The 19,715-nt window shown below is 29.6% G+C and overlaps 2 protein-coding genes across 7 annotated transcripts; both read left to right on the forward strand.

Moving 5' to 3' along the window:
- Nucleotides 1-49: 49 nt before the first annotated feature.
- On the forward strand, nt 50-15,319 carry Bma-cyk-1 (Uncharacterized protein; the record flags this gene model as incomplete). 5 transcript variants are annotated; one of them, XM_043076378.1, is made up of 27 exons in its annotated part: nt 50-1,882; nt 6,450-6,581; nt 7,247-7,363; nt 7,592-7,714; nt 7,846-7,974; nt 8,332-8,484; nt 8,669-8,844; nt 9,048-9,156; nt 9,271-9,426; nt 9,787-9,890; nt 10,087-10,218; nt 10,322-10,440; nt 10,561-10,709; nt 10,795-10,990; nt 11,074-11,270; nt 11,374-11,480; nt 11,734-11,846; nt 11,956-12,143; nt 12,241-12,339; nt 12,590-12,745; nt 12,882-13,073; nt 13,263-13,373; nt 13,507-13,626; nt 13,797-13,944; nt 14,524-14,631; nt 14,758-14,894; nt 15,275-15,319. In XM_043076378.1, 27 exons carry the CDS (start codon nt 50-52, stop codon nt 15,317-15,319), a joined length of 5,349 nt encoding a protein of 1,782 aa, XP_042932312.1. The 5 variants fall into 5 exon arrangements, with proteins under 5 accessions (XP_042932312.1, XP_042932313.1, XP_042932314.1 ...); XM_043076379.1 differs by lacking the exon at nt 13,507-13,626; XM_043076380.1 differs by lacking the exon at nt 50-1,882 and having other exon boundaries at nt 6,462-6,581.
- A 1,996-nt stretch (nt 15,320-17,315) lies between these two features.
- On the forward strand, nt 17,316-19,533 carry Bma-hmg-20 (HMG box family protein; the record flags this gene model as incomplete). Of its 2 annotated transcripts, XM_001893329.2 has the most annotated exons (8): nt 17,316-17,431; nt 17,594-17,705; nt 17,777-17,867; nt 18,227-18,306; nt 18,417-18,492; nt 18,767-18,851; nt 19,084-19,205; nt 19,406-19,533. In XM_001893329.2, the coding sequence occupies 8 exons, from the start codon at nt 17,316-17,318 to the stop codon at nt 19,531-19,533; spliced, it is 810 nt and encodes a 269-aa protein (XP_001893364.1). The 2 variants fall into 2 exon arrangements, with proteins under 2 accessions (XP_001893364.1, XP_042932317.1); XM_043076383.1 differs by lacking the exon at nt 17,316-17,431 and having other exon boundaries at nt 17,571-17,705.
- Nucleotides 19,534-19,715: the final 182 nt, after the last annotated feature.

The raw sequence follows: 19,715 nt of genomic DNA on the forward strand, positions 1-19,715 counted from the left end.
CCTTTTTTTTTTCTTTTTTTGTTGAATTTATGGTAAAGAAAAAAAAAAGATGGGAAAGAGTGAAAAGGAAAAGTCTATTTTAAATGTTGAAAAAGAAGAGGAAGAAGACTTGAATTCAATGAGAAACAACTGTAGCACAACTGTTCGAAATCAAAAAACGAAAAGAGAAAATATCGAAGAAGAAGAAGGAGAAAAAGAAAGAGAAGGAAGAGCTAAACAAAATGATAATGAAATGGAAAAAGATGAAAGTAAATTAATGGAAGAAGTTGATAACTTGCTTTCTATGTTAATAAACAGTTGTGCTGATAATGATAATCAACAGCAAATTGAAAATACAAAATTGCATCAAGAAAATAATTCCTATTCGATACTTACAATTTCATCAAATGATAAGGATGTGGGAAATTTTTTATATGGAGAAAAATTGGAAGAAAATAATTGCAAGAATGAAGTAATATGTTCTGGAAGAGTTCAGGAAAGAAAAATGGATGAAAATAATTTCAAATTAAATTTAATCGAAATATATGATGAAGCAAACGATATCAAAGATTCTAATGTTGTGAACAATTCGACAATAACTGAAACAACAAATTTTGAGAGAAGCAATTTGTCGGATGTTTGTATTGTGTATGCAAATGAGCAAGATAAATTGAAAATGGATGCTGTGACAAATGTACAAAGCATAGAAATTTCGAGAGAACAAAGTTCAGAAATGTCAAATATTGAAACATTGAAGGAGGATTTTTTAATTCATGAAAAATCAGATAATTTGGATGAAGAATTAGCAGAAAAAAATAAGAATATGGATAACATTAGTATGAAAATAGAAGATAATTCAATTGAAAGAACTACTGAACAATTAAATAGCAATAGCATTCAGGATTCGAATATAAGAATTGAATTGAATGATTGTAGTGTTAGCAATGAGGATGATAATACCGGAAATAGCATATTTTCGGAAAGAACTGAGCAACCTGAATTACAAGAAGTCAAGGAAAAGAATGAAAACATAAAGAAATCGAAAGGGGAAGAATTTGAGACAAAAATAGATGGGATAAATTTATCAAAATCTGATACATATATTACTGAATCAGAGCAAAAGATTGATGAGAATTTTGTCTCGGATAATCCTGTCATCTTAAATGATACAGTCCGAGAAAAGTTGACACTTATGAATAATGTCATCGAAATGGTATGTTCTGCAAAAATTCCAGAAGAAAATAATAAGCGAATCGATAGCAATGAACTTGCTGCAACTATGAATTCACGAATTGTGGAAAATTTGCCAACAAATGAATCGAAAGTTACCTGTGGTATTGAATTATTAAAAGATACTGAAGAATTAAATAGCTGTGAAGTAACACAATCGAAAAATAAATTCTATGAAGCTATAACCGGTTTCTGGAAGCATGCAGCATTTAGCAAAAAACGTTCCGAAATTGCTATTTCAAAGAATTTACCATCAGAATTAACACAAATATCCTCAATTCATTCCAGTAAAACTTCGTTAACATCTACAGAATCGTTAGGCTCAGTGATACTTCCAGCTGAACTTATCAAATCAACCGGATCTGCTACAGAATCTATTCCGCATTCTGAAGATAATATTAACTCATCGCTCCTAGAAAACACTGTAACAGATGTAATTTCTGGTTCTGATCAGCAAAAAATCTTACTTAATGATCAGTCATTTAATTCTACACTTACGGAAAACTTAGTTTCTGATATTGATCCGGAAGCTTTGCAAGTAACACCAGATTCATTGAATATCACTGATGAAATGATTAAGAATCCAGACGATTCGTTGGAGAAAATGGAAGATTCAAGAAAAATTAAGAAAGGAAAGGCTGAATCTACGAATTTAATGGTTTTTGGTCATAAGGTATGTTAAATTTCTCAGTTTTCTCTCTTCTAAATTTACTTTTTTTTATTAATTTTATCATTACTTTTATTTTTACAATTACATCATTACTTCTACTTTTGCATCAGAATCCTTCTTAAATAGAATGCAAAATAATTGTAATATATAAGCTTACATTACTGTTACTGAATTTTAATTCCAGGATAATCTATTAGTTTCATTCATTGAAAAAATGGTAAAATTGGATTAATATCATCTTTTGATGTAAATAACTTTCGACATTTTTGAGCTATCGTGAATGTCACCTAAAACAAATCGCTTTTTATTCTTTATCTTGAATTCTTTGATAATTCGAAAATTTCTCATTAAAAAATACAAGTTTCTTTCTTTTTTCTTTTTCTAAAATGGCTCATTATCAATGAAATATATTCATACATACTAAAAGGAAATATTTTTTCATCTGAAATTTAGATCCATTTTTTGCGCACTTTAATGAGTTGCGCCATAAAGGAATCATTTTGATTCATCTCACAGCTCTCTTCTTATATTTACAAATACAATTCGTATGAGTTTAAAACATCATTTTTTTTTTTTGTCGTTATTCATGGATATGAATAATTTCATTCCAATTATAAGATAATAGTTTACTTATTTCTATTTCTCCTTTTTTTTTTTGCAAATTAGCATGTGCTAATTATTAAATAATTTACAAACTTTCTAATTTTTTCAGTTTACCATATTTTTATTATATACATTTTTAAATTTTAAAATGGAATTTTGTTGATTGTTTTGTTTTCAAAAAATTAGAAATGAAAAAGGAAGGCATAAAACAGTTGTTCACACTTAAATATTATTCATTTTATCATTCATTTGTTCAGGTATATTATTTTGAAATGAGAAAATATGCGTTTATAGTTAAATTTAAAATTTTAGAGCATAAATGAAAGTATTGAAGCTAGTAATCTTACTAAATTTATTGCGTTACAAAGAAAGAAAAAAAAATTTTCCTCAACAAATGATATTTTGTATTATAATTTAAAATTTAAAACTTAAACGATTGCAAATTCGTCTGAAAATTTATTTGATCATTTTAGCATCTTCAAATGTCACAGTTTAAATTTTGAAGCGCTAATATTGGATACGAATAGGAAATAATATTTTAACTAAAAGCAATATATTCATTGTACTTTTCTAATTTATCAAAGAAACTAATGATTGTTGTTCAATTGTTAAATGAAAAATGAAAAATTAAGAAGAGCTAATCTTAGATGATTTCATGTTAGCTTATCAACATTTAGTGATAAATGTTGATTGCATGTGTTATTGTAGTATCATTAGAGGAAATTTTTGAGTTACAATTTATATTATCTTCATTTATTACCTAATATTTCTCATTAATTTTTGTCATAGAATAAAGAAAAAAAAAAAAACTCTTACAAATTTTAATAATAACACTTAACAATTTGATTGAAATTTTAAAATTGAAAATTATAAATTTAACATAATGTAAATGTGTATAAATATGAATGACAAATGAGCGTTTATTGTGTGACAAATAGAGGGACATGGAATGTTAATAGAAATGGCGGTATTATTTGCATTTATTAGTATGTATACATGCATACATGATGCATGCATGCATGCATGTGTAATGCATTCACGACGTAGTGAATGTTGACAATGATTGGGAAAGATGTAAAATAATACTTTCAATCAAAATAGGATTATTTTTATATGTGAATGAATGTATTTGTATGTGTGCATGTGTGTGTGTGTGTGTGTGTGTGTGTGTGTGTATGTGTGTATGTATGTGTATGTGTATGTATGTATATTTGAAATTTCAAATTGTGAGAAATAAATAATTTTTGTGCAGTAGGTAGGTTTTTTTTGTCGTTTGATTGAAAAGACATTCTAAAAGTGACATTGTTCATTTTTTATTCGGCGCGCAAAACAGAGAATAAAAGAGACATATCGGTGACAACAATATATTCTATCTAATTCTAATGCTATTATTAGATGAAATCATATTTCATATAGCATTTATGATATAATTCAATTCGTGTAGAAGAATTATTCTGTAAAATAACATTGTTATTGAAATGAATGATTGATTTGACAATTGAAAATTTGGGTGGTTAATATAAGTTAATTGCAAATAAGTAATTTAACGATAGATATGAAAAACTATAGCAAATATCATTTCTCATATCAAAATGATAGAAGTGATTATCATTTAAAATTTAAAGCTAAAAATATGCCAGATAATATGAAATTGAAAATTTAATTGATCAATAGAAAAGGATAAAAGAACAAAGATTGCTAATGGAAGTTTTGAAATTTTAATGGTATTTAAATGCGCACGTAAAAATATACCACATTTATACTAATCAAAAAATAATAATAATAATAAGCATACTGGCATGAATCTCTTTTCAATAATTAAAAGACTACAAATTTATTTATCAAATTTATACTAATCGGAAAAATTAAAAGAATATTCAAGAAATAAAATTATTGAAGTGTTGAATTTTGCATTACTGAAAAAGTTATGGAAAGTAAGCGATAATTTCAGAGAATTATCATCCATGAGAAATTTACTATTTTAATAAATATATTTAAAGCATAATCAATAAAAAAACAAAAATTTAAAAAAGTTTTCATAAATAAAAAATTTAGCAATAAATAAATTGAAAATCGAAGAGAATAATCCGTCCATGAAATTTGATCTATTCAATTTTATGGAAAATTTTCATGCATTAATTGTTCTCGAAAAAGATTAAAAATTCATTAATAAAATATGAGAAATTGATAACATTTCTTTAATAGTACATTTTCAAATGAATGAAAAAATCAAAAAGGTTAAAATTTGATTAAAAAAAAAAAAGAATTTTTTTTTGTATAGAAAGATAGGTTTGTTTTTCTTTCTTTTCTTTTTTAAAAAGTAAGATGAAATGAATGAGTAATTAGTAATTAAGTATTACACTCATCTTTTTGTAATTAACCTTTCCATTTTTGATAATCAAAATTATTGTTGCAATGATATTTCAGTTTACTTCATTATCAAATTTTTTTTCTTTTTTCATATTTATGATTTATACTTTTCCAAAATTGAAAATTTATATAAAATTACTATGATCATTGCAAAGCATAGCATATTTGTAATTATAAGCAAAGAATAAATTGTAATAATTGTAGTACCATCGTAGTAACTAAATAATATTTCATTTAATCTATAAAAAAAGTTGTAATTTTGAACAGACATTAATAATGTATGATATGAAAATATTTTAAATTGATGAAAAAAATTTGTAATTAATTTGTTTGTACACATTAATGTTTATATAAAATTAATTTGTTTATATGCTATTAAATTTTGCATATTAATTAATTTTATATTCCAAAAAATTTTATCATTATTTCATTGTTTGCTATTCATTTTATCTTCTTAATTGTTTAACAGTTATTTCATTAACAGTCAGTTATTTATAATCATTGAACATTGAAAGAATTAGAATAAAAAATAAAAAATATTGAAAATAAAAATTAAGGAATATAATTAAGAAAAAATTAAGAAAAACAAAAATACATATTAAAAAAAAAAAAAACAAAACATACAAATTTATTAAATTTTAATAGATTTTGAGATGACTTTTTAAGAATTATGCTTATCTTTTATATTCTTTCTTTAATTCTTATCATTTCATCGTCTTTTCTAAATCTCAAACTGATATCATTGATATTTCTTATTTATCACTAAGAACTTCCAATTACTGATAATACTTTCAAATGATTCGATTTTAATACAATATTATTTACATATAATACTTGGTATCTAATCATAATTCCATGCTTAAAATTCAATGTTTACATATAATTTTACTGATAGCTAAGAGAGAGAGAGAGAGAGGGAGAGAAAGAGGGAGAGAAAGAGGAGAAAAAAAAAGGTCAGAAGAGTAAGTGTAGGAATTAGCGATGACAATATCTATCCTTTGTGGTTCTCAGGGTCACTGGTAAGTGTGTGTAGATCCAGAGGAAGCATCGTGATACCATCCTGTGTGACCTTCCCACTTTCATTGTCCTCAAGCAGAGAGAGAAAGAAAAGAAAGGAGAAGAAAGAGGGAAGGAGGGAGGGAGGGAGAGAGAGAGAGAAATTCACTTTCCTTCCTAATTTCAAATACAAAATTGCTATTTCTGTCATTTGTTGTCCGTGGAGTAAAATACTCTTGAAGTCAGTACATATAAACAGAGAGGTTAAAGTTCACGGCGGATTTTTTATTTGAAAATCAAAATGATGAACTTGTCCTATTGTTCTAATTCTTACTAACAACATGAAATAATTCACATCCTAATAAGGATTAATAATTATATTAGGTTAGATGATGATGATGATGATTGAGATAGTTTACTTATCATTTTCTAATTTTTAGATAAGGAAATAATTGGTGGTAATAGTTTAACTTATGGATATTTAAAAATTATTTCTTTTCATTTAAATTCTGAGATATGAATAAAAATAAAGTTGTTTTTGTATATTTGTATATTTTTAAATGTAAAATATATTATTGTTTTAAATGTAAAAATATTACAGATTGATTCGATTATGTTCGGATCAAAGAAGTATAAAGGGAAGGATAGCGGAAGTTTGCGAAGTTTCCGGCCAGAAAATGGTCACCATCACCATCATCATCATGTCTTCTCTAGTTTATCAATTCGATCATTGGTTCGATTTCTTTTTTATTTTCTCACTTATTTAATCATAAAAATTTGTTATGGATTATAACTCAATAAGAAAATCTTCCAGTTCACATCAAATATGATTATACAAACTTTTTTATTCTGAAATTTTGAAATTAAAAGAATCAAGTGACGTTTTTTCTTTCTCATTTGAATTCTTGATAATTTAAGTTTTTAATTTCTGTTCGGTTTCATTTTGTTGAGTGGTAGAGTGTTAGAGAAAAAGTAAGAGAAAAGTTTGCTGAGTTTGCAAGCAGTTCAGCAACACAAAGTGAAGATTGTCACACATCACAGATGTGACATATTTAATTGACAGGATTAAGCGGGAGATTTTAAATTTAAACTTTCTATAAAAAACTTGTTTATTGGACACATCACTGAAATTTTAAGTTTCAGTACATGAGGATATGTATATTTTGCTTTCTTTCGCCATATTTTTTTTCACAACAACGTTAGAAATTAATTTTATGATACTTCGAACTAAATCTTTAATCATCAAAACTTGTGAATTTTTCGATTTTAATTTATAGTATAGCTCTCAGTGTGGTTTTTGCTTTGCTGATTATTAGCAGATGAAGAAAAAAGTATACGATTATCATTATCAGTGTTATGTCATTTTTTAATTTCTTAAATATTAGTATCATGTTTTAGCCAGAAACGGATTGTACAAGCTTACCGGAAACAAGTAGAGCAGTAATGGAACCTAATTATTATGAAGTTAATCGGATGAATGATGATCAAGTTAATGCCGCATTTGCTGAATTGCTTGTGAGATGCATTTTTAACTTTTAACCAATAGATGAGTTTTTAATAATGCTTTCAAAGACTTTTTTTTTTAACGAAGCATGACTGCTCACTTTGAACTGATAATAAAAGCTCAGAAGAAAATTTTTTTGGAAACTTTGAAAATTGAGGATAGTTTAATAGTTTAACTAGAGGAATTTGCAGCAAGCATAATTGTATACGGACATCTGTTAATTTTCAGTTAAATTTCAGAAACAAATGAATATAAAAGATGAGAAATTTCGTGCCTTATTAGCAGATAATGATATGGAAAAGAAACGACAGATGGTTTGTCAATCTCAGCGACTTAATATGGCTACTCAAGAGAATTCCAAGGTTCTTTCTTGAATTGTTCAATAGTCTGTTTTACATTAAAATAAATTAGAATGGCCGAATAAAAGAGCTCCAAGCAAATTCTTTGCAAATTAGCTCCAAATTCATGAAATAATGTGAGAAAATTTTTTCAGCGACCGATTGATCTGATTCGACGTGTTGAAAGAATGTTGGTATCGGGAGAAGAAGCTAGGCTGATGAAGGATGTATTGAAAGACTTGAAAGTCCAGCTTAGTGTTCAGAAAGTGGATTGGATTAAAGAGGTATTGTGTAATAATATTGATTCCAATAAATTTGTAACAAAAATTGGCTGATTATAACTTTGTGATGGATGACACTCTAACTTTAGCTTCATATCTTAAAAAAGAAAAAAAAAAATGAAGAAAATTGAGATTTTCTGCTTGTTTTTACAAATGAATAAAGAACGATTGACAGAAAAGTGAGCTTAAAAAAAAAAAAAACCGATTACTCGGTATAGGTTGTCAAAGTCAAAAAATTATAATAATTAAAGTTTGGTCGCTTATTTTAAATAACTAGCAAAAGTTCATTTCCTTTGTAGATTAGATTAGTTATGCTGACAAGCAATGTATATTTTCTTTTCTTTTCATATGTTTTTATAGTTCGGCAATCAAGGTGGTCTTCAGTTATTATTCCACATAATGTATAATCTTATCGAATCCCTACGGTTATCAGAAAATTCTGAACGGGAAGAAGAATATGCTTTGCAATTGCATGACAGTGTCAAATGTTTGAAATCCGTTGTCAATACATGGGTGAGTATTTAAAAATATAATAAATTTTTTTAATTAGTATTTAGAAAAAAGACAAGAAAGTTTTGAAATTTTATGCTAATTTGACCTATTAGTTTTTATGATTATAAGTCAGATTTTTAAATGTTAAGTAGAAGTTTCATTAGCTTCCTTATCTCGTCAAACTGATTTTGCATATTCTTTTAAGCCTGGAATGGAAATGTGCTTTAGACGTCAATCGAAAATGTTTTCATGTTTGGTTGGAATACTTTCCGTGGCTTCTGGAAAGCCATCTTTGGATCATTGGGATTCACTGAAATTTGTAACAGTGAGTCTCTTGGGCGTCGTGGCTTTTGTTAATGATGACAAATTTGAACTCAAAGGGTAGGCTATTTTCGAAATAGCAAAATTAATTCTAGATTAAACAAATAAAAGAAACTACATAATAGTGTCAAAATCTGCATGATATGACGTCTAAAAATTCTTGATTCTTTCAGTTTCGGGTTTCTGTTAGTTGTAAAATCAAGTTTAAAGAAATATAAGCCTCATTCATTTTATATGATGTAAAGAATATTTTGGATTTGCAGACGTGAAACGCTCTTACAAGCCTTAACCGAAGAAGCTCGATTACGAAAATGCGACAGGTTTAGCTGCATTGTTAGCTGTCTGAATAAGTCGAATCGCCTCGATGTAGTGGTTAGTTATAATTTAATTCGGATAGTTTTTTTTCTTTTGAACTTTTTTGTACGAAATAATTGCAAAAGATAGCATTAACAAATAAAATCCATATAAGCTGATCAGTGATTTTAGAAGAAAGCTATGACATTGGTAAATGTAATGCTGGATGTGCCGGAACCAGATGATACAACTACTGAGGAAGGTCGTGCGTCCGCTGAAGGTGCCTGGCAAATTCGGATGCATTGGAGAAGTGAATTCATGCGTGCTGGAATGTACGATTGCGTTCAAGTCAGATTTAATTTTATTCAAATTTTGATTTAATTAGATTCAAATAGCTAATATATTATTGAATTTCATACTTCACTGATATTTTCTTCGTCAGCGATGTCAATTACATATGGAAATGATGCTTTGAGATTATTTCCCCCAAAGCAATGTGATCAGAAATTTTCTTTTGTATCCACATAAGTAAAGGTCTTAGTAGGGAGAAGAATATCATCAAGAAATTAAGTACTTATGGATCAAATTAAGGAAGTCAAGAATTCTGAGAGTTTTTGGTAATGAAATTAGTTGGAAATGACTTTAGCTGCTGAATCAGTATTCCGTTTTGTGCATTAGAGCTTCCACTAGGACACTTTATGTTTACAGTTTTTGGAAAGTTGCACTCTGGAAGCAATCAAGAAGCAGTATGATAATTTCTGTCGGATCAAAGAAGCTGACTTTGCTGAACTTGTAAATCGATTTGAACAAATGTTCGTTATTCTTATAGTGCCATTAATTGTGTCATTTTGAAAGGAGTCACCAAAAAATGAATTTATTTACTTATACGTGACTTATTTTACTCAATTAATGAAGGAATCCTGCATCGGCAATACATCATTGTTTATAAAATATGCAGTACTTTATAGAATATAAAATATTGAATCATTTAACAGTAATATATTTCAGAAAAGGTGAATATGAAGAGCCGGACTGCTGCTATAGCATTTTGCTAGCTGGTGTAAAGAACACTAGAGCTGAAGGACCATTTTTGAGCATTCTACAACATCTTCTTCTAGTAACCGACGACATTGGCGTGAGGTGAAAACTTACCAAACAAATAAATTTCGATTCAGGAAGGTCTTGGGTTAAATCTTAAATGCTTTATTTATTATCAAATGTTAGATATATATTATTTCGACAGGACGGAGTATTTTCGACTGATTGAGAATTGCATCTCAGAAATCGTTCTGCCGAAAACATGTGTGGATCCCGATTTCCGTGGGAAATTCGAATTTACTCAAGATATCACCCATTTTCTTGGTCAGTAGACTTTTTTTTATATCTTATTGTTCTTAAATTCATGAGTCTTCAACTTATTTTTCATATTCAAAAAGACATATTTAATATAATTCTCAGGTTAAATTGATCAATTGCTTTCAGACACGTTGGAAGATGGCGAAGAAGGAAGGCAGGCTAATAAACGTGTGGAAATAGCTACGCAAGCAAAAAATGAAGCCTTAGCCAAATTGAGCCAATATTACAGAAGGATGGAAGAGTTTGCTAATGAGGCAGAGCAGCTCAGAAAGCATGTAAGATCTTTGTGAGCCTTTGTATATTTTGGGTTTTGTTGGGTTCAATTTTAAATTCAAACTATGTGTCTTCTTATTTTTTCAGATAAATGATCCAAATGCACCACTTCCTCCACCAACAAGCCGTTTACCGCCACCAGATACCTATGCCGAAGTATTAGATAAGTTAAATGTCGTAACAGGAAGTCCACCTCCAGCACCTGGCCACCAAATTGCTCCTCCACCACCACCGCCACCTCCACCTCCACCTCCACCTTTGCCTCCATCTCTTCCACCGTCTGGTAATTTTTATTTTAAATTTTCAGCTTTTTTGAAGTAAAATTTCTTATAAACTTTCAGAAATATACAATGATAATTTTTACAGGAAGTTGTCCTCCACCACCACCACCACCACCACCACCACCGCCACCGCTATTGCTAGGTGGACAAGGTCCACCTGGACTGCCACCACCTGGACTCTTGAATAAAGTGGTAAGTCCTGAACTACCGGAATATCTAAAGAAAAAACCGCGTCGTGAAGTCAATGTGGCAATGAAAAAAATTCCATGGAGCTCAGCAACGGTAAGTCTCTCAAGTATTCCTGATTTCATATGAAAAATGGGACAAGTTGTACTTGGTTTTTATTCTGTGTGCCAAGTTTTTCCTTTTTTTTTTTTTTTTTCAGATCAAACCCAAAGAAATCAGTAAAGACTCTTTTTGGGCGCAAACAGCGGAAGAGAAATTCGCGAATGAACGATTGTTTGAAACACTGAAAAAAAAATTTGCAGCGAAGTAGAATTTTTCAGCTTCATTAGGAATAAAAATTTTAATAGTTGTTTCTGCAGTATATTCAGATATACTTATTGTTTCAGTATGAAAAATAATTTTTTAATGTATAAATGCTGAGACTCATAAATAAAAGATGAAGATCTCAATTTATAATGATGATAATCGCTATGCAATTAATTTTATGAGGCAGTTAGAGTGTGAGAAACTTGTAGTCTAGAAATCATCTTGAATTGTTTACATAATGGTTTATTTCTAGTCGACAAAGTATCACTGCTGAGTCTGATTCAACAGCAAGTGGAAGGAGTTTGCCGAAGAAGAAAGTCCGTAAACCACTCGTCATACAAGACGAAAAAATTTTGCAAACTCTTGGTATTTAAAATTCAATTTCCAGCATTTTTTTGTTTCTAGATTAAGATCTTTTAAATGGAATAATTACTAACTGGAAAGTTTTTTTTATGCAACGAATTCTCTTTTCCAGCCATTTTGCAAGGATCACAGAAGATACCGCTAGAGGAATGGAAACGGATTTTGTTGGAAATTGATGATCGAGTAATATCTTCGGGAACAATGCAACAGCTGAGAAATGCTTTGCCACCAACTGATACGTTGAAGAAACTTCAGGATTTAGCTGGTAACAAATTCAATGAGATGCCTGAAGGTGAACAGGTGGTAATTTACAGACAATTTCATATTTAAAACAAATTAAAAATTTTTGGGTTTAATCTTTTCAATGTTTTGACTCTTTTTAATTTAACTTTTCTAGTTTGCTGCAACACTAGCTTCAATAAAAGGATTGTCTGCAAGATTGGATTCTATGATTTTCATGCTCGAATTTGATAAAACTCTTAGCGATTTAAAACCGGTTTGTGTATTTGTGATATCGTTCAATATTTCGGTGTAAGATTATTTTTCGTATATATTCCATTTCTTTAATACAAAACCGGTTTGTGTATTTGTGATATCGTTCAATATTTCGGTGTAAGATTATTTTTCGTATATATTCCATTTCTTTAATACTGTCTTCAAATGCATTATTCGCTGCATAAGTTTAGTAACACAAAATATATTTTTATAAAATGGTTGCTGATATTACTTTGTCATGACTATTTCAGACAATATCTGCTGTGATAGAAGCATGCGATGAAGTTCGGATGTCAAATGGCTTCAAGATGTTTCTAGAAATGGTTCTTTTGGTTGGAAATTACATGGGACACTCATCGAAAACATATAAGGACATATTCGGATTTGAAATGAGTGTATTGAAAAAGGTATTAAATGATTACTTTTGAATGTTTTGAAATGTTGCGGAATACTTCATATGTAATCAGAAATCACAGTGAAACAAACTTCTGACCCAATTTCGGGAGGTTGTTTTTTTGTGATTTAACACAATTTTATTTACAGTTAAGTGGTACGAAAGATGTAAACAATAGTGAGTCACTTTTGCACTACCTCGTAAGTTGTATGTCTACCGAAGCGAATGGTCTATATGCAAACTTTCCGAAAGATGAATTCCTCCATGTTGATAAAGCTTCACGCGTCAATGCGGACGAAGTAGCTAAAGGCGTTAACGCTCTAAAAAATGCTCTCAATAAAGTGATTTTTATGCAGTCTTGATTTTTTTTTTTTTTTTTTTAAATGAATCCAGTTGATTGCTACATTCAGTAATTGAATTGAAAAAGTACCTCATTGCTTTAGATTATCTTATGTTTTAATATGTAGTTGAATGAGAAACATCAAAAACTTCACAGTTGCTGTGTGTTAATCGATTGTGGTGCTTTACAGGTCGAGAATCAGCTGAAGACGTTTGTCAGGCAAGCAGAAAATGATTTGTTCCCTGAAAAAATGGGTCCGTTCTTATCAAAGGCAAAAACAGAATGCGAAATTGTAGAAAAAGTTAGTTTATTTAAAAGTTTCGAATATAAACATCAGTAAATATTTTGAATATTGTGGGTGAGATATCTGAATATCGGTTACAGTTCTATTTCACTAGGATTTTAATGGCATTTAAATATGAAGTAATTTGCAGATGTATAACACGATGAACGCAAAATGGGAGTCTTTGAGGAAATATTATTCATTTGACCCGAAAAAATACAACATGGAAACATTTTTTAGTGACTTGAAATTGTTTAAAGAAGATTACGAGGTAAGGGTAGAGTGTTGAAATTGGAAATTTATGCAATTCCAAAACACAGACTCGACCTGCACATATAAAAATGATCACTTCACATGTAAAAATCCAAAAAATCTGAACAGTAAGAAGTAAGAAATGAATTGAATTAATATTCACCTTCTCTTTATATTTTATTCATTTAGAAAGTAATTCATGACATGGAGAAAATGCGTGAAGTAAAAGAACGTGAGGAACAAAGGAAGAAAAGACTACCATTAAAGCCCTTGCAACCAGGAGTTGCAGCATCTCCACTGAATCGCACTGTGGCAATCGAAGGGATCCTGAAAACAGGTTTATATATATATATATATATATATATATATATATATATATATATATATATATATATTATTATCAAAATAGGTTTGTAAGTGAATGTAACATTGTCATCTTACCTGTACAGCATACTTAAATAATGGAATAATCATCCCGCTCTTAAAATAGCAATCAATACGATTGACGAAGGTACGTGGCTGTTAACGGAGATCATACGGCTATACGCTGAATATCTTATCATTGGATCTTCTAGCGTACTTGTGTCTGAATTATTTGAGTAGTTCATACTAAAGTAGTTCTTTTTAAAAATTACTGGAGTTTTTGGACTTTTTTACAGTAGTAAATTCTTTCAAATTCTTACAGTAGTAAATTCCAATTTTAATTTCTTCATTAATTGACAATGGCTTTATTACAGAAGTGTTTAATAGGACACTAGAATTTAGGGTAATCCAGTAGATGAGCACTGTGACTCTATAAATTTTTTTTTTTTTTTGAGAATTGTGAGGTGTTTATTTAGTATTCGACTGCAATTTCTTGTTTTAGGAAGTTCGGCTTCAATTACTTTCTAAACTTTATTGTTTAAAAATATTTCAGGAAAACAGGATTTGGGTGTTGTGGATGAAATTGAGAAGATACTAGAAGCAGGATATTTAGAAGGAACAGAAAGAAGGACGCCAAGGAGAACACCACGTACCCGTGCTGGTAATCAAGATTTTGTAATACTGCATTAGTACACTGATTCATTAAAATTGAAAAAATGAAGCTTCTAGAGGAAGTCATCCACTATATTTCACTGGTTAGTAGTTCGCTATATTTTTACGATTATAGGTCGTGCTGCAATGGAACGACAACGCTCGCGTGTTTCTGAAGAACATATGTCAGTGTTATCCGGCAGTTCTGGAGCATCACAGCTTCCAACACAGTATCGAATACGAAGAAAAGGACAGCCAACATTACTTGTACAGGTTTCTTATAATTCTATTATCCTGGTGTTATAAGGATTTAAAATCGAAATGCGTAGAATTTCGATTTTGATGCTTAATTCAACAGATCAAAGTATTGAAATGATTCATCGGTATAGATTTATGATTGAACACTGTTCAGAATTTCCAAAAGAGCCTCAAAAACATTGCCATAGATTTCAAGTGGAACTGTTGACCGTCTAACGGATGTTAGTTTTAAGATAAGGAAATTATGAAATAGGTCTCAGATGATTAATCTGAATTAGGTTTTCGATGCATTGTTTTATTGCCATGCATTAAACTATCGTTATTGCTCGAATATTGAAAGTTTTAAAAAAAAATTATGACGTTGATTTTAAAATTTCTTGTTTACTTGTTTACAGGCAGGTGCCGTATCGTTATTGCCGAAAGAAAATGAAAAGCCATAAATATTTGGTTGAAGTGTCCTTTTCTAGTTGCCTATTTATTGTATTTTTTTTTCCTTTTTCTTTTTTTTTTTTTTTCTTTTGGTAAATAGTTTTTTTGGAAAACATTCTTGAGATATTCCTAAGCCTTAAGTATTATGTCACTCATTCTTTGCTTGCTAGTTAGCAATTCTATTAAGTTTGCTAAGAAAAATTTTGAAATTCTTTGAGATCGGTTCGGCAACGGTTCCATGTTATACATATACCATGATAATTGCTACATCACATTAGTGATCCAATAATTTCATACAATTGCTTTTATCAGCACTAATTCCATTTCTTATAACTGTAAACTTTATTTGTACATTGTTATTTGTCATCTCAGCGATGATTGTGATTGATTTGTTGTAAAGAATTTTGTTTCAGAAATATTGTTTATATGTTACTAGCAACGGGTTCTCATTTATTTCATTTCTATATTGGACGCTGTATTAATTTCAGTTTGTTGAATTGTATATCTTTTCAAATTTGAGAGACCTAAACCCTGCTCAACTAGCTCAACCCTAATATTTTTCAAAGAGCTTGCAAAATCTTTTAATTGTCAATGGTTTTGAAAACTTAAAAAATATGGAGCATCTTTAATTCAACTCTTGATATTTCAAAAAATTGCAATCTTATGCATTCTTATGCCTTCTTTCATTCTGTGCCAGAAATTTCATTTCTACATTTCAAAATATGTGCTACACATTATCTCTGTATTAACAATCTGGCTTCTGCCTTTCTGTTTTCAAAATGTTTGTCTATAACTTTTGTTACATGTAGTGAAACAAAACTTGAATCATTTTTATATGTTAAGTGCTGTATTTCATATAAGGCCTCTTCTTTTTAGATATTAGAACAATTCGATAAGTTACTGCAACAGCATTTGGCAGTGATAAAGCGAAAGAGAGTGAGTATATTTAACTTGAATCATTCTACATATACCTTTTGAAATGGTGTCTCTTTTTATATTTTCACCATTGTACGTGTGGATGTGGTGTATGTATGTGTGTGTGTGTATGTGTGTGTGTATGTGTGTGTGTGTGTGTATGTATGTATGTATGTATGTATGTATGTATGTGTGTGTATTCTTTTTCAATTCAAATGAAATTACAGCACATAAAATGTGCATTTGCATACGTAAGCATGCATATATGTTTGTATGAAGAACGTATATCTCTTGAAATAAATGAATTAATTGAAATAAACTTTGGCCAAATGATCATATATCTCACTAAATACTGCCACTATGAATTTCCATCTTACTGTTGAGGACAAAATATATATGTACTTCAAGGTGGAAATGGGTGGGCTTCGACTCATCTGCAAATTAAGGACGACAATTAATTAACTAGCTAAAGAATCAGTGACACGATTGTTTGTTATGATGAAGAAATAGGCTCCAATTGATTCTTCCATCTCTTTTTTTTTGTCCTTAACATTTTCCAATCTGTCTTCAGTTTATTCGAATTGAAAGTCTCACATCTCAGAGGATAGATAGGATAGCATTTCTGTTAGATCTATATACATATATATATATATATATATATATAAATAAATAATTTCTTCATAAATGTTTAATAATATCAAACATGAAATATTCTTCAATATCTCTTCTTCCAGTCTCCAATTCCAGTATCTCTAAGATAAATTTTGAATGGGATTTGAAATTTTCAATGATGGCCGTAATATATAGGAAAGATTCTATATTTGATTGTTAAATTTTTTATTTACATTGTATCTGTGTTTGTCATATTGTTCATCTAGCATTACTTATTTAGTATATCTCTTATATTTGGTCTTTATCATACGGAATATTTTTGTATGATAAAAGACATTCACGTGTAATTTATAAATTCATTTTTCTGATATAATTAGAAATACAACTAAATTTTAGTATTATTAATATATTAGATTGTTGCTACCAATAAATAGAAGTTATATTTATGGTTATATCTTACTTTCTTTTAGCAGTTATCAAATGTCCGAAACGGCACATAAGTTATCAGCGAAAAATAAACGTCAGAAGAAAAGGATTGTCTATGTCGATGAAAATGCTCCAAAACGACCTCGTACCGCTTATGTTCATTTTGTTAAGTGTGTTGCCCTTTCTGCATTCATTTATACTGAATGAAATATTACTATCAAAGCAATATGGAAAAATGTTATATTGCTGATAGTGATATCGTAGACGTAATATGTAGAAAAGTAGAAAATAAGAAAATAAGCGCACAAAATGATGAAAATTTTTGAATCCAGTGCACGCAGAAAAGAATTAGCAGAGTCTGGTAGCCATGAAGCGCTGCGTCAGCGTAGTTTTCTTGCTGATATTGGAAAGCAATGGAAAGTTTTACCGGATGATCAAAAAAAGGTTGGCTTTGATTTTATTCAATATAATAATTTGAAGTTACGTTGGTATCAACAGTATTTATTCTTCCTTAGTTCTATGTTGACAAATCAGCTAAGGAACATGCGGAATATGAGAAAGCTATGGAAGAATACAAAAAAACAGAAGCTTATAATCAGTTCAAAGGTTTGCTAATTTTTCCTCTACTGCAGACTTTCTTTGGTTTACTTTTTTTGGTTTTCTATTCTTCAATAATTTAATCCGCTTTTCTTTCTCATTATTATCATAACTATCGTTTTGTAAAAAGTGTGTAATCCGGGTTACTAAATGTGATTTCATAATTCAGTGCTTATCTGGTTCTAAATTTCATGTATTCTTAGCGATAAATAGGGTAGTAAACAGAGAATTCTTTTCCAACCACTATATACGCGAGGTCATTCTTCCAAATGTTTTCGTGAATTAGAATGAAGCGAATCAGTACTTAGAAATTATTTCGTTCTGATATGCGAAATGAACTTTCAACTTGAAAGGAAATCGAATTTCAGTTAAAAAAGAAGGATTGATGAAGCAAAGGATGTTGGAATTGAAGAAGCGCAAAAGCGATGTGAAATCCGATGATGATGAGGTAAATCTCTTCTTGACTTACTTAGTTTTCAAAAGAACTTTTTTGTTTTGAGGAATAATTAGGATTTTAGAAGTAATTTTTCGATTGTGAAAATAGATTTTGCTTTTGAGGAAGAAGACAAAAATGAAGCAGTTGTTGCGGGTGACATTCCAATATTCAGCAAGGAATTTCTTGCATACAATAAAAGTATGGCCCAAAATGTCTGATTAAATTTTAACTGAAATTGACAACAAAAGTTCCATATTTAACTGTTCTATTAGAAAATTTTCGAGGTTATAGCCACAATGACATTTTATTAAATTTTATTAAATGAATAAGCATTTGTTTATGTATTACTTGGGCTATTAACCTTATTTTTCGTTACTTAATGTTGTTTATATGCATTATATATTTAATATTTTCTAGACCATAGAGCTATATAATATATATCAATTTGTTTTCAAATCAGTTTTCTTTCTAGACCAGGAAAGTAAATGCAAAAAGTTGAGGAAAATGGTGAGTGCTCTACAAGAAGAAAAAGATCTCCTCAAAGCTGACATTGCAAAGTGAGCTTATAATTTTGTTCCTTAAGGTTCATTGCACTGGTAAGCACAAATATATTTAACCTAATCAAGGAGATTTGATATCGCATATGAGTGGATGGTTTTGATGAAACATGACTTCTGTTCTACATAATTGAGAATGAAACTGACATGAACCGTTTACATTGATATGGCTCGATCTTTTTGATTGTTGGTTTTCGCATCTAGCAAAGTTTTAGAAATCCAAATTTTGTAGACTGTCAGAGAGGATGAAATTAGTACATGGACATCAATCTGGAACATCGCACTGGTCTACGAAAATAAAACAGCGATGGACAAAACTTTTGGTTGACGCTCTAGCATATGTTTCTGTTGATGGTAAACTTTGATTATTAGTAGTAAAAGTTTCCACCACTTTAGTTGATAATTCATCAGGTTCGAATTTTTTCAAATTTATCTTATTTCGCGAACATTATAACAATGATCGGAAGATCTGTAGAAATAGTTTGGTCGTTATTTTTCATTTTTGAATTAGTATTCTTCTGTAGTATTGTTCTTGGTCAATTATTATTTTGTAGGAGAATATCCAACCTCGCAGAATATTGATACTTACATGGAGAAATTAAAGCAATTAGTTACCGAGAACCCGGGTAGCAAAGATTTGATTGCTGTGCGAATGGCTTTGTCGGAAGTGAATTTTACATGAATATCAATTTTCGAATGTCAGTTGTGTTTTGCTATTATGCATATAATTTCGATGGAATGAAATGGGATTAAATATTTATATTTTTTCCCTTTCATCATGTTTCAATAATTGATGTATTATATGTATGACATATGCATTGTTTTTTTTTTTTTTTTTTTCATGTGATATCCAGAAATAATTCT

This window comes from Brugia malayi (genome assembly GCF_000002995.4).
Source record: "Brugia malayi strain FR3 genome assembly, contig: Bm_v4_Chr1_scaffold_001, whole genome shotgun sequence".
Classification (NCBI taxonomy): Eukaryota; Metazoa; Nematoda; class Chromadorea; order Rhabditida; family Onchocercidae; genus Brugia; species Brugia malayi.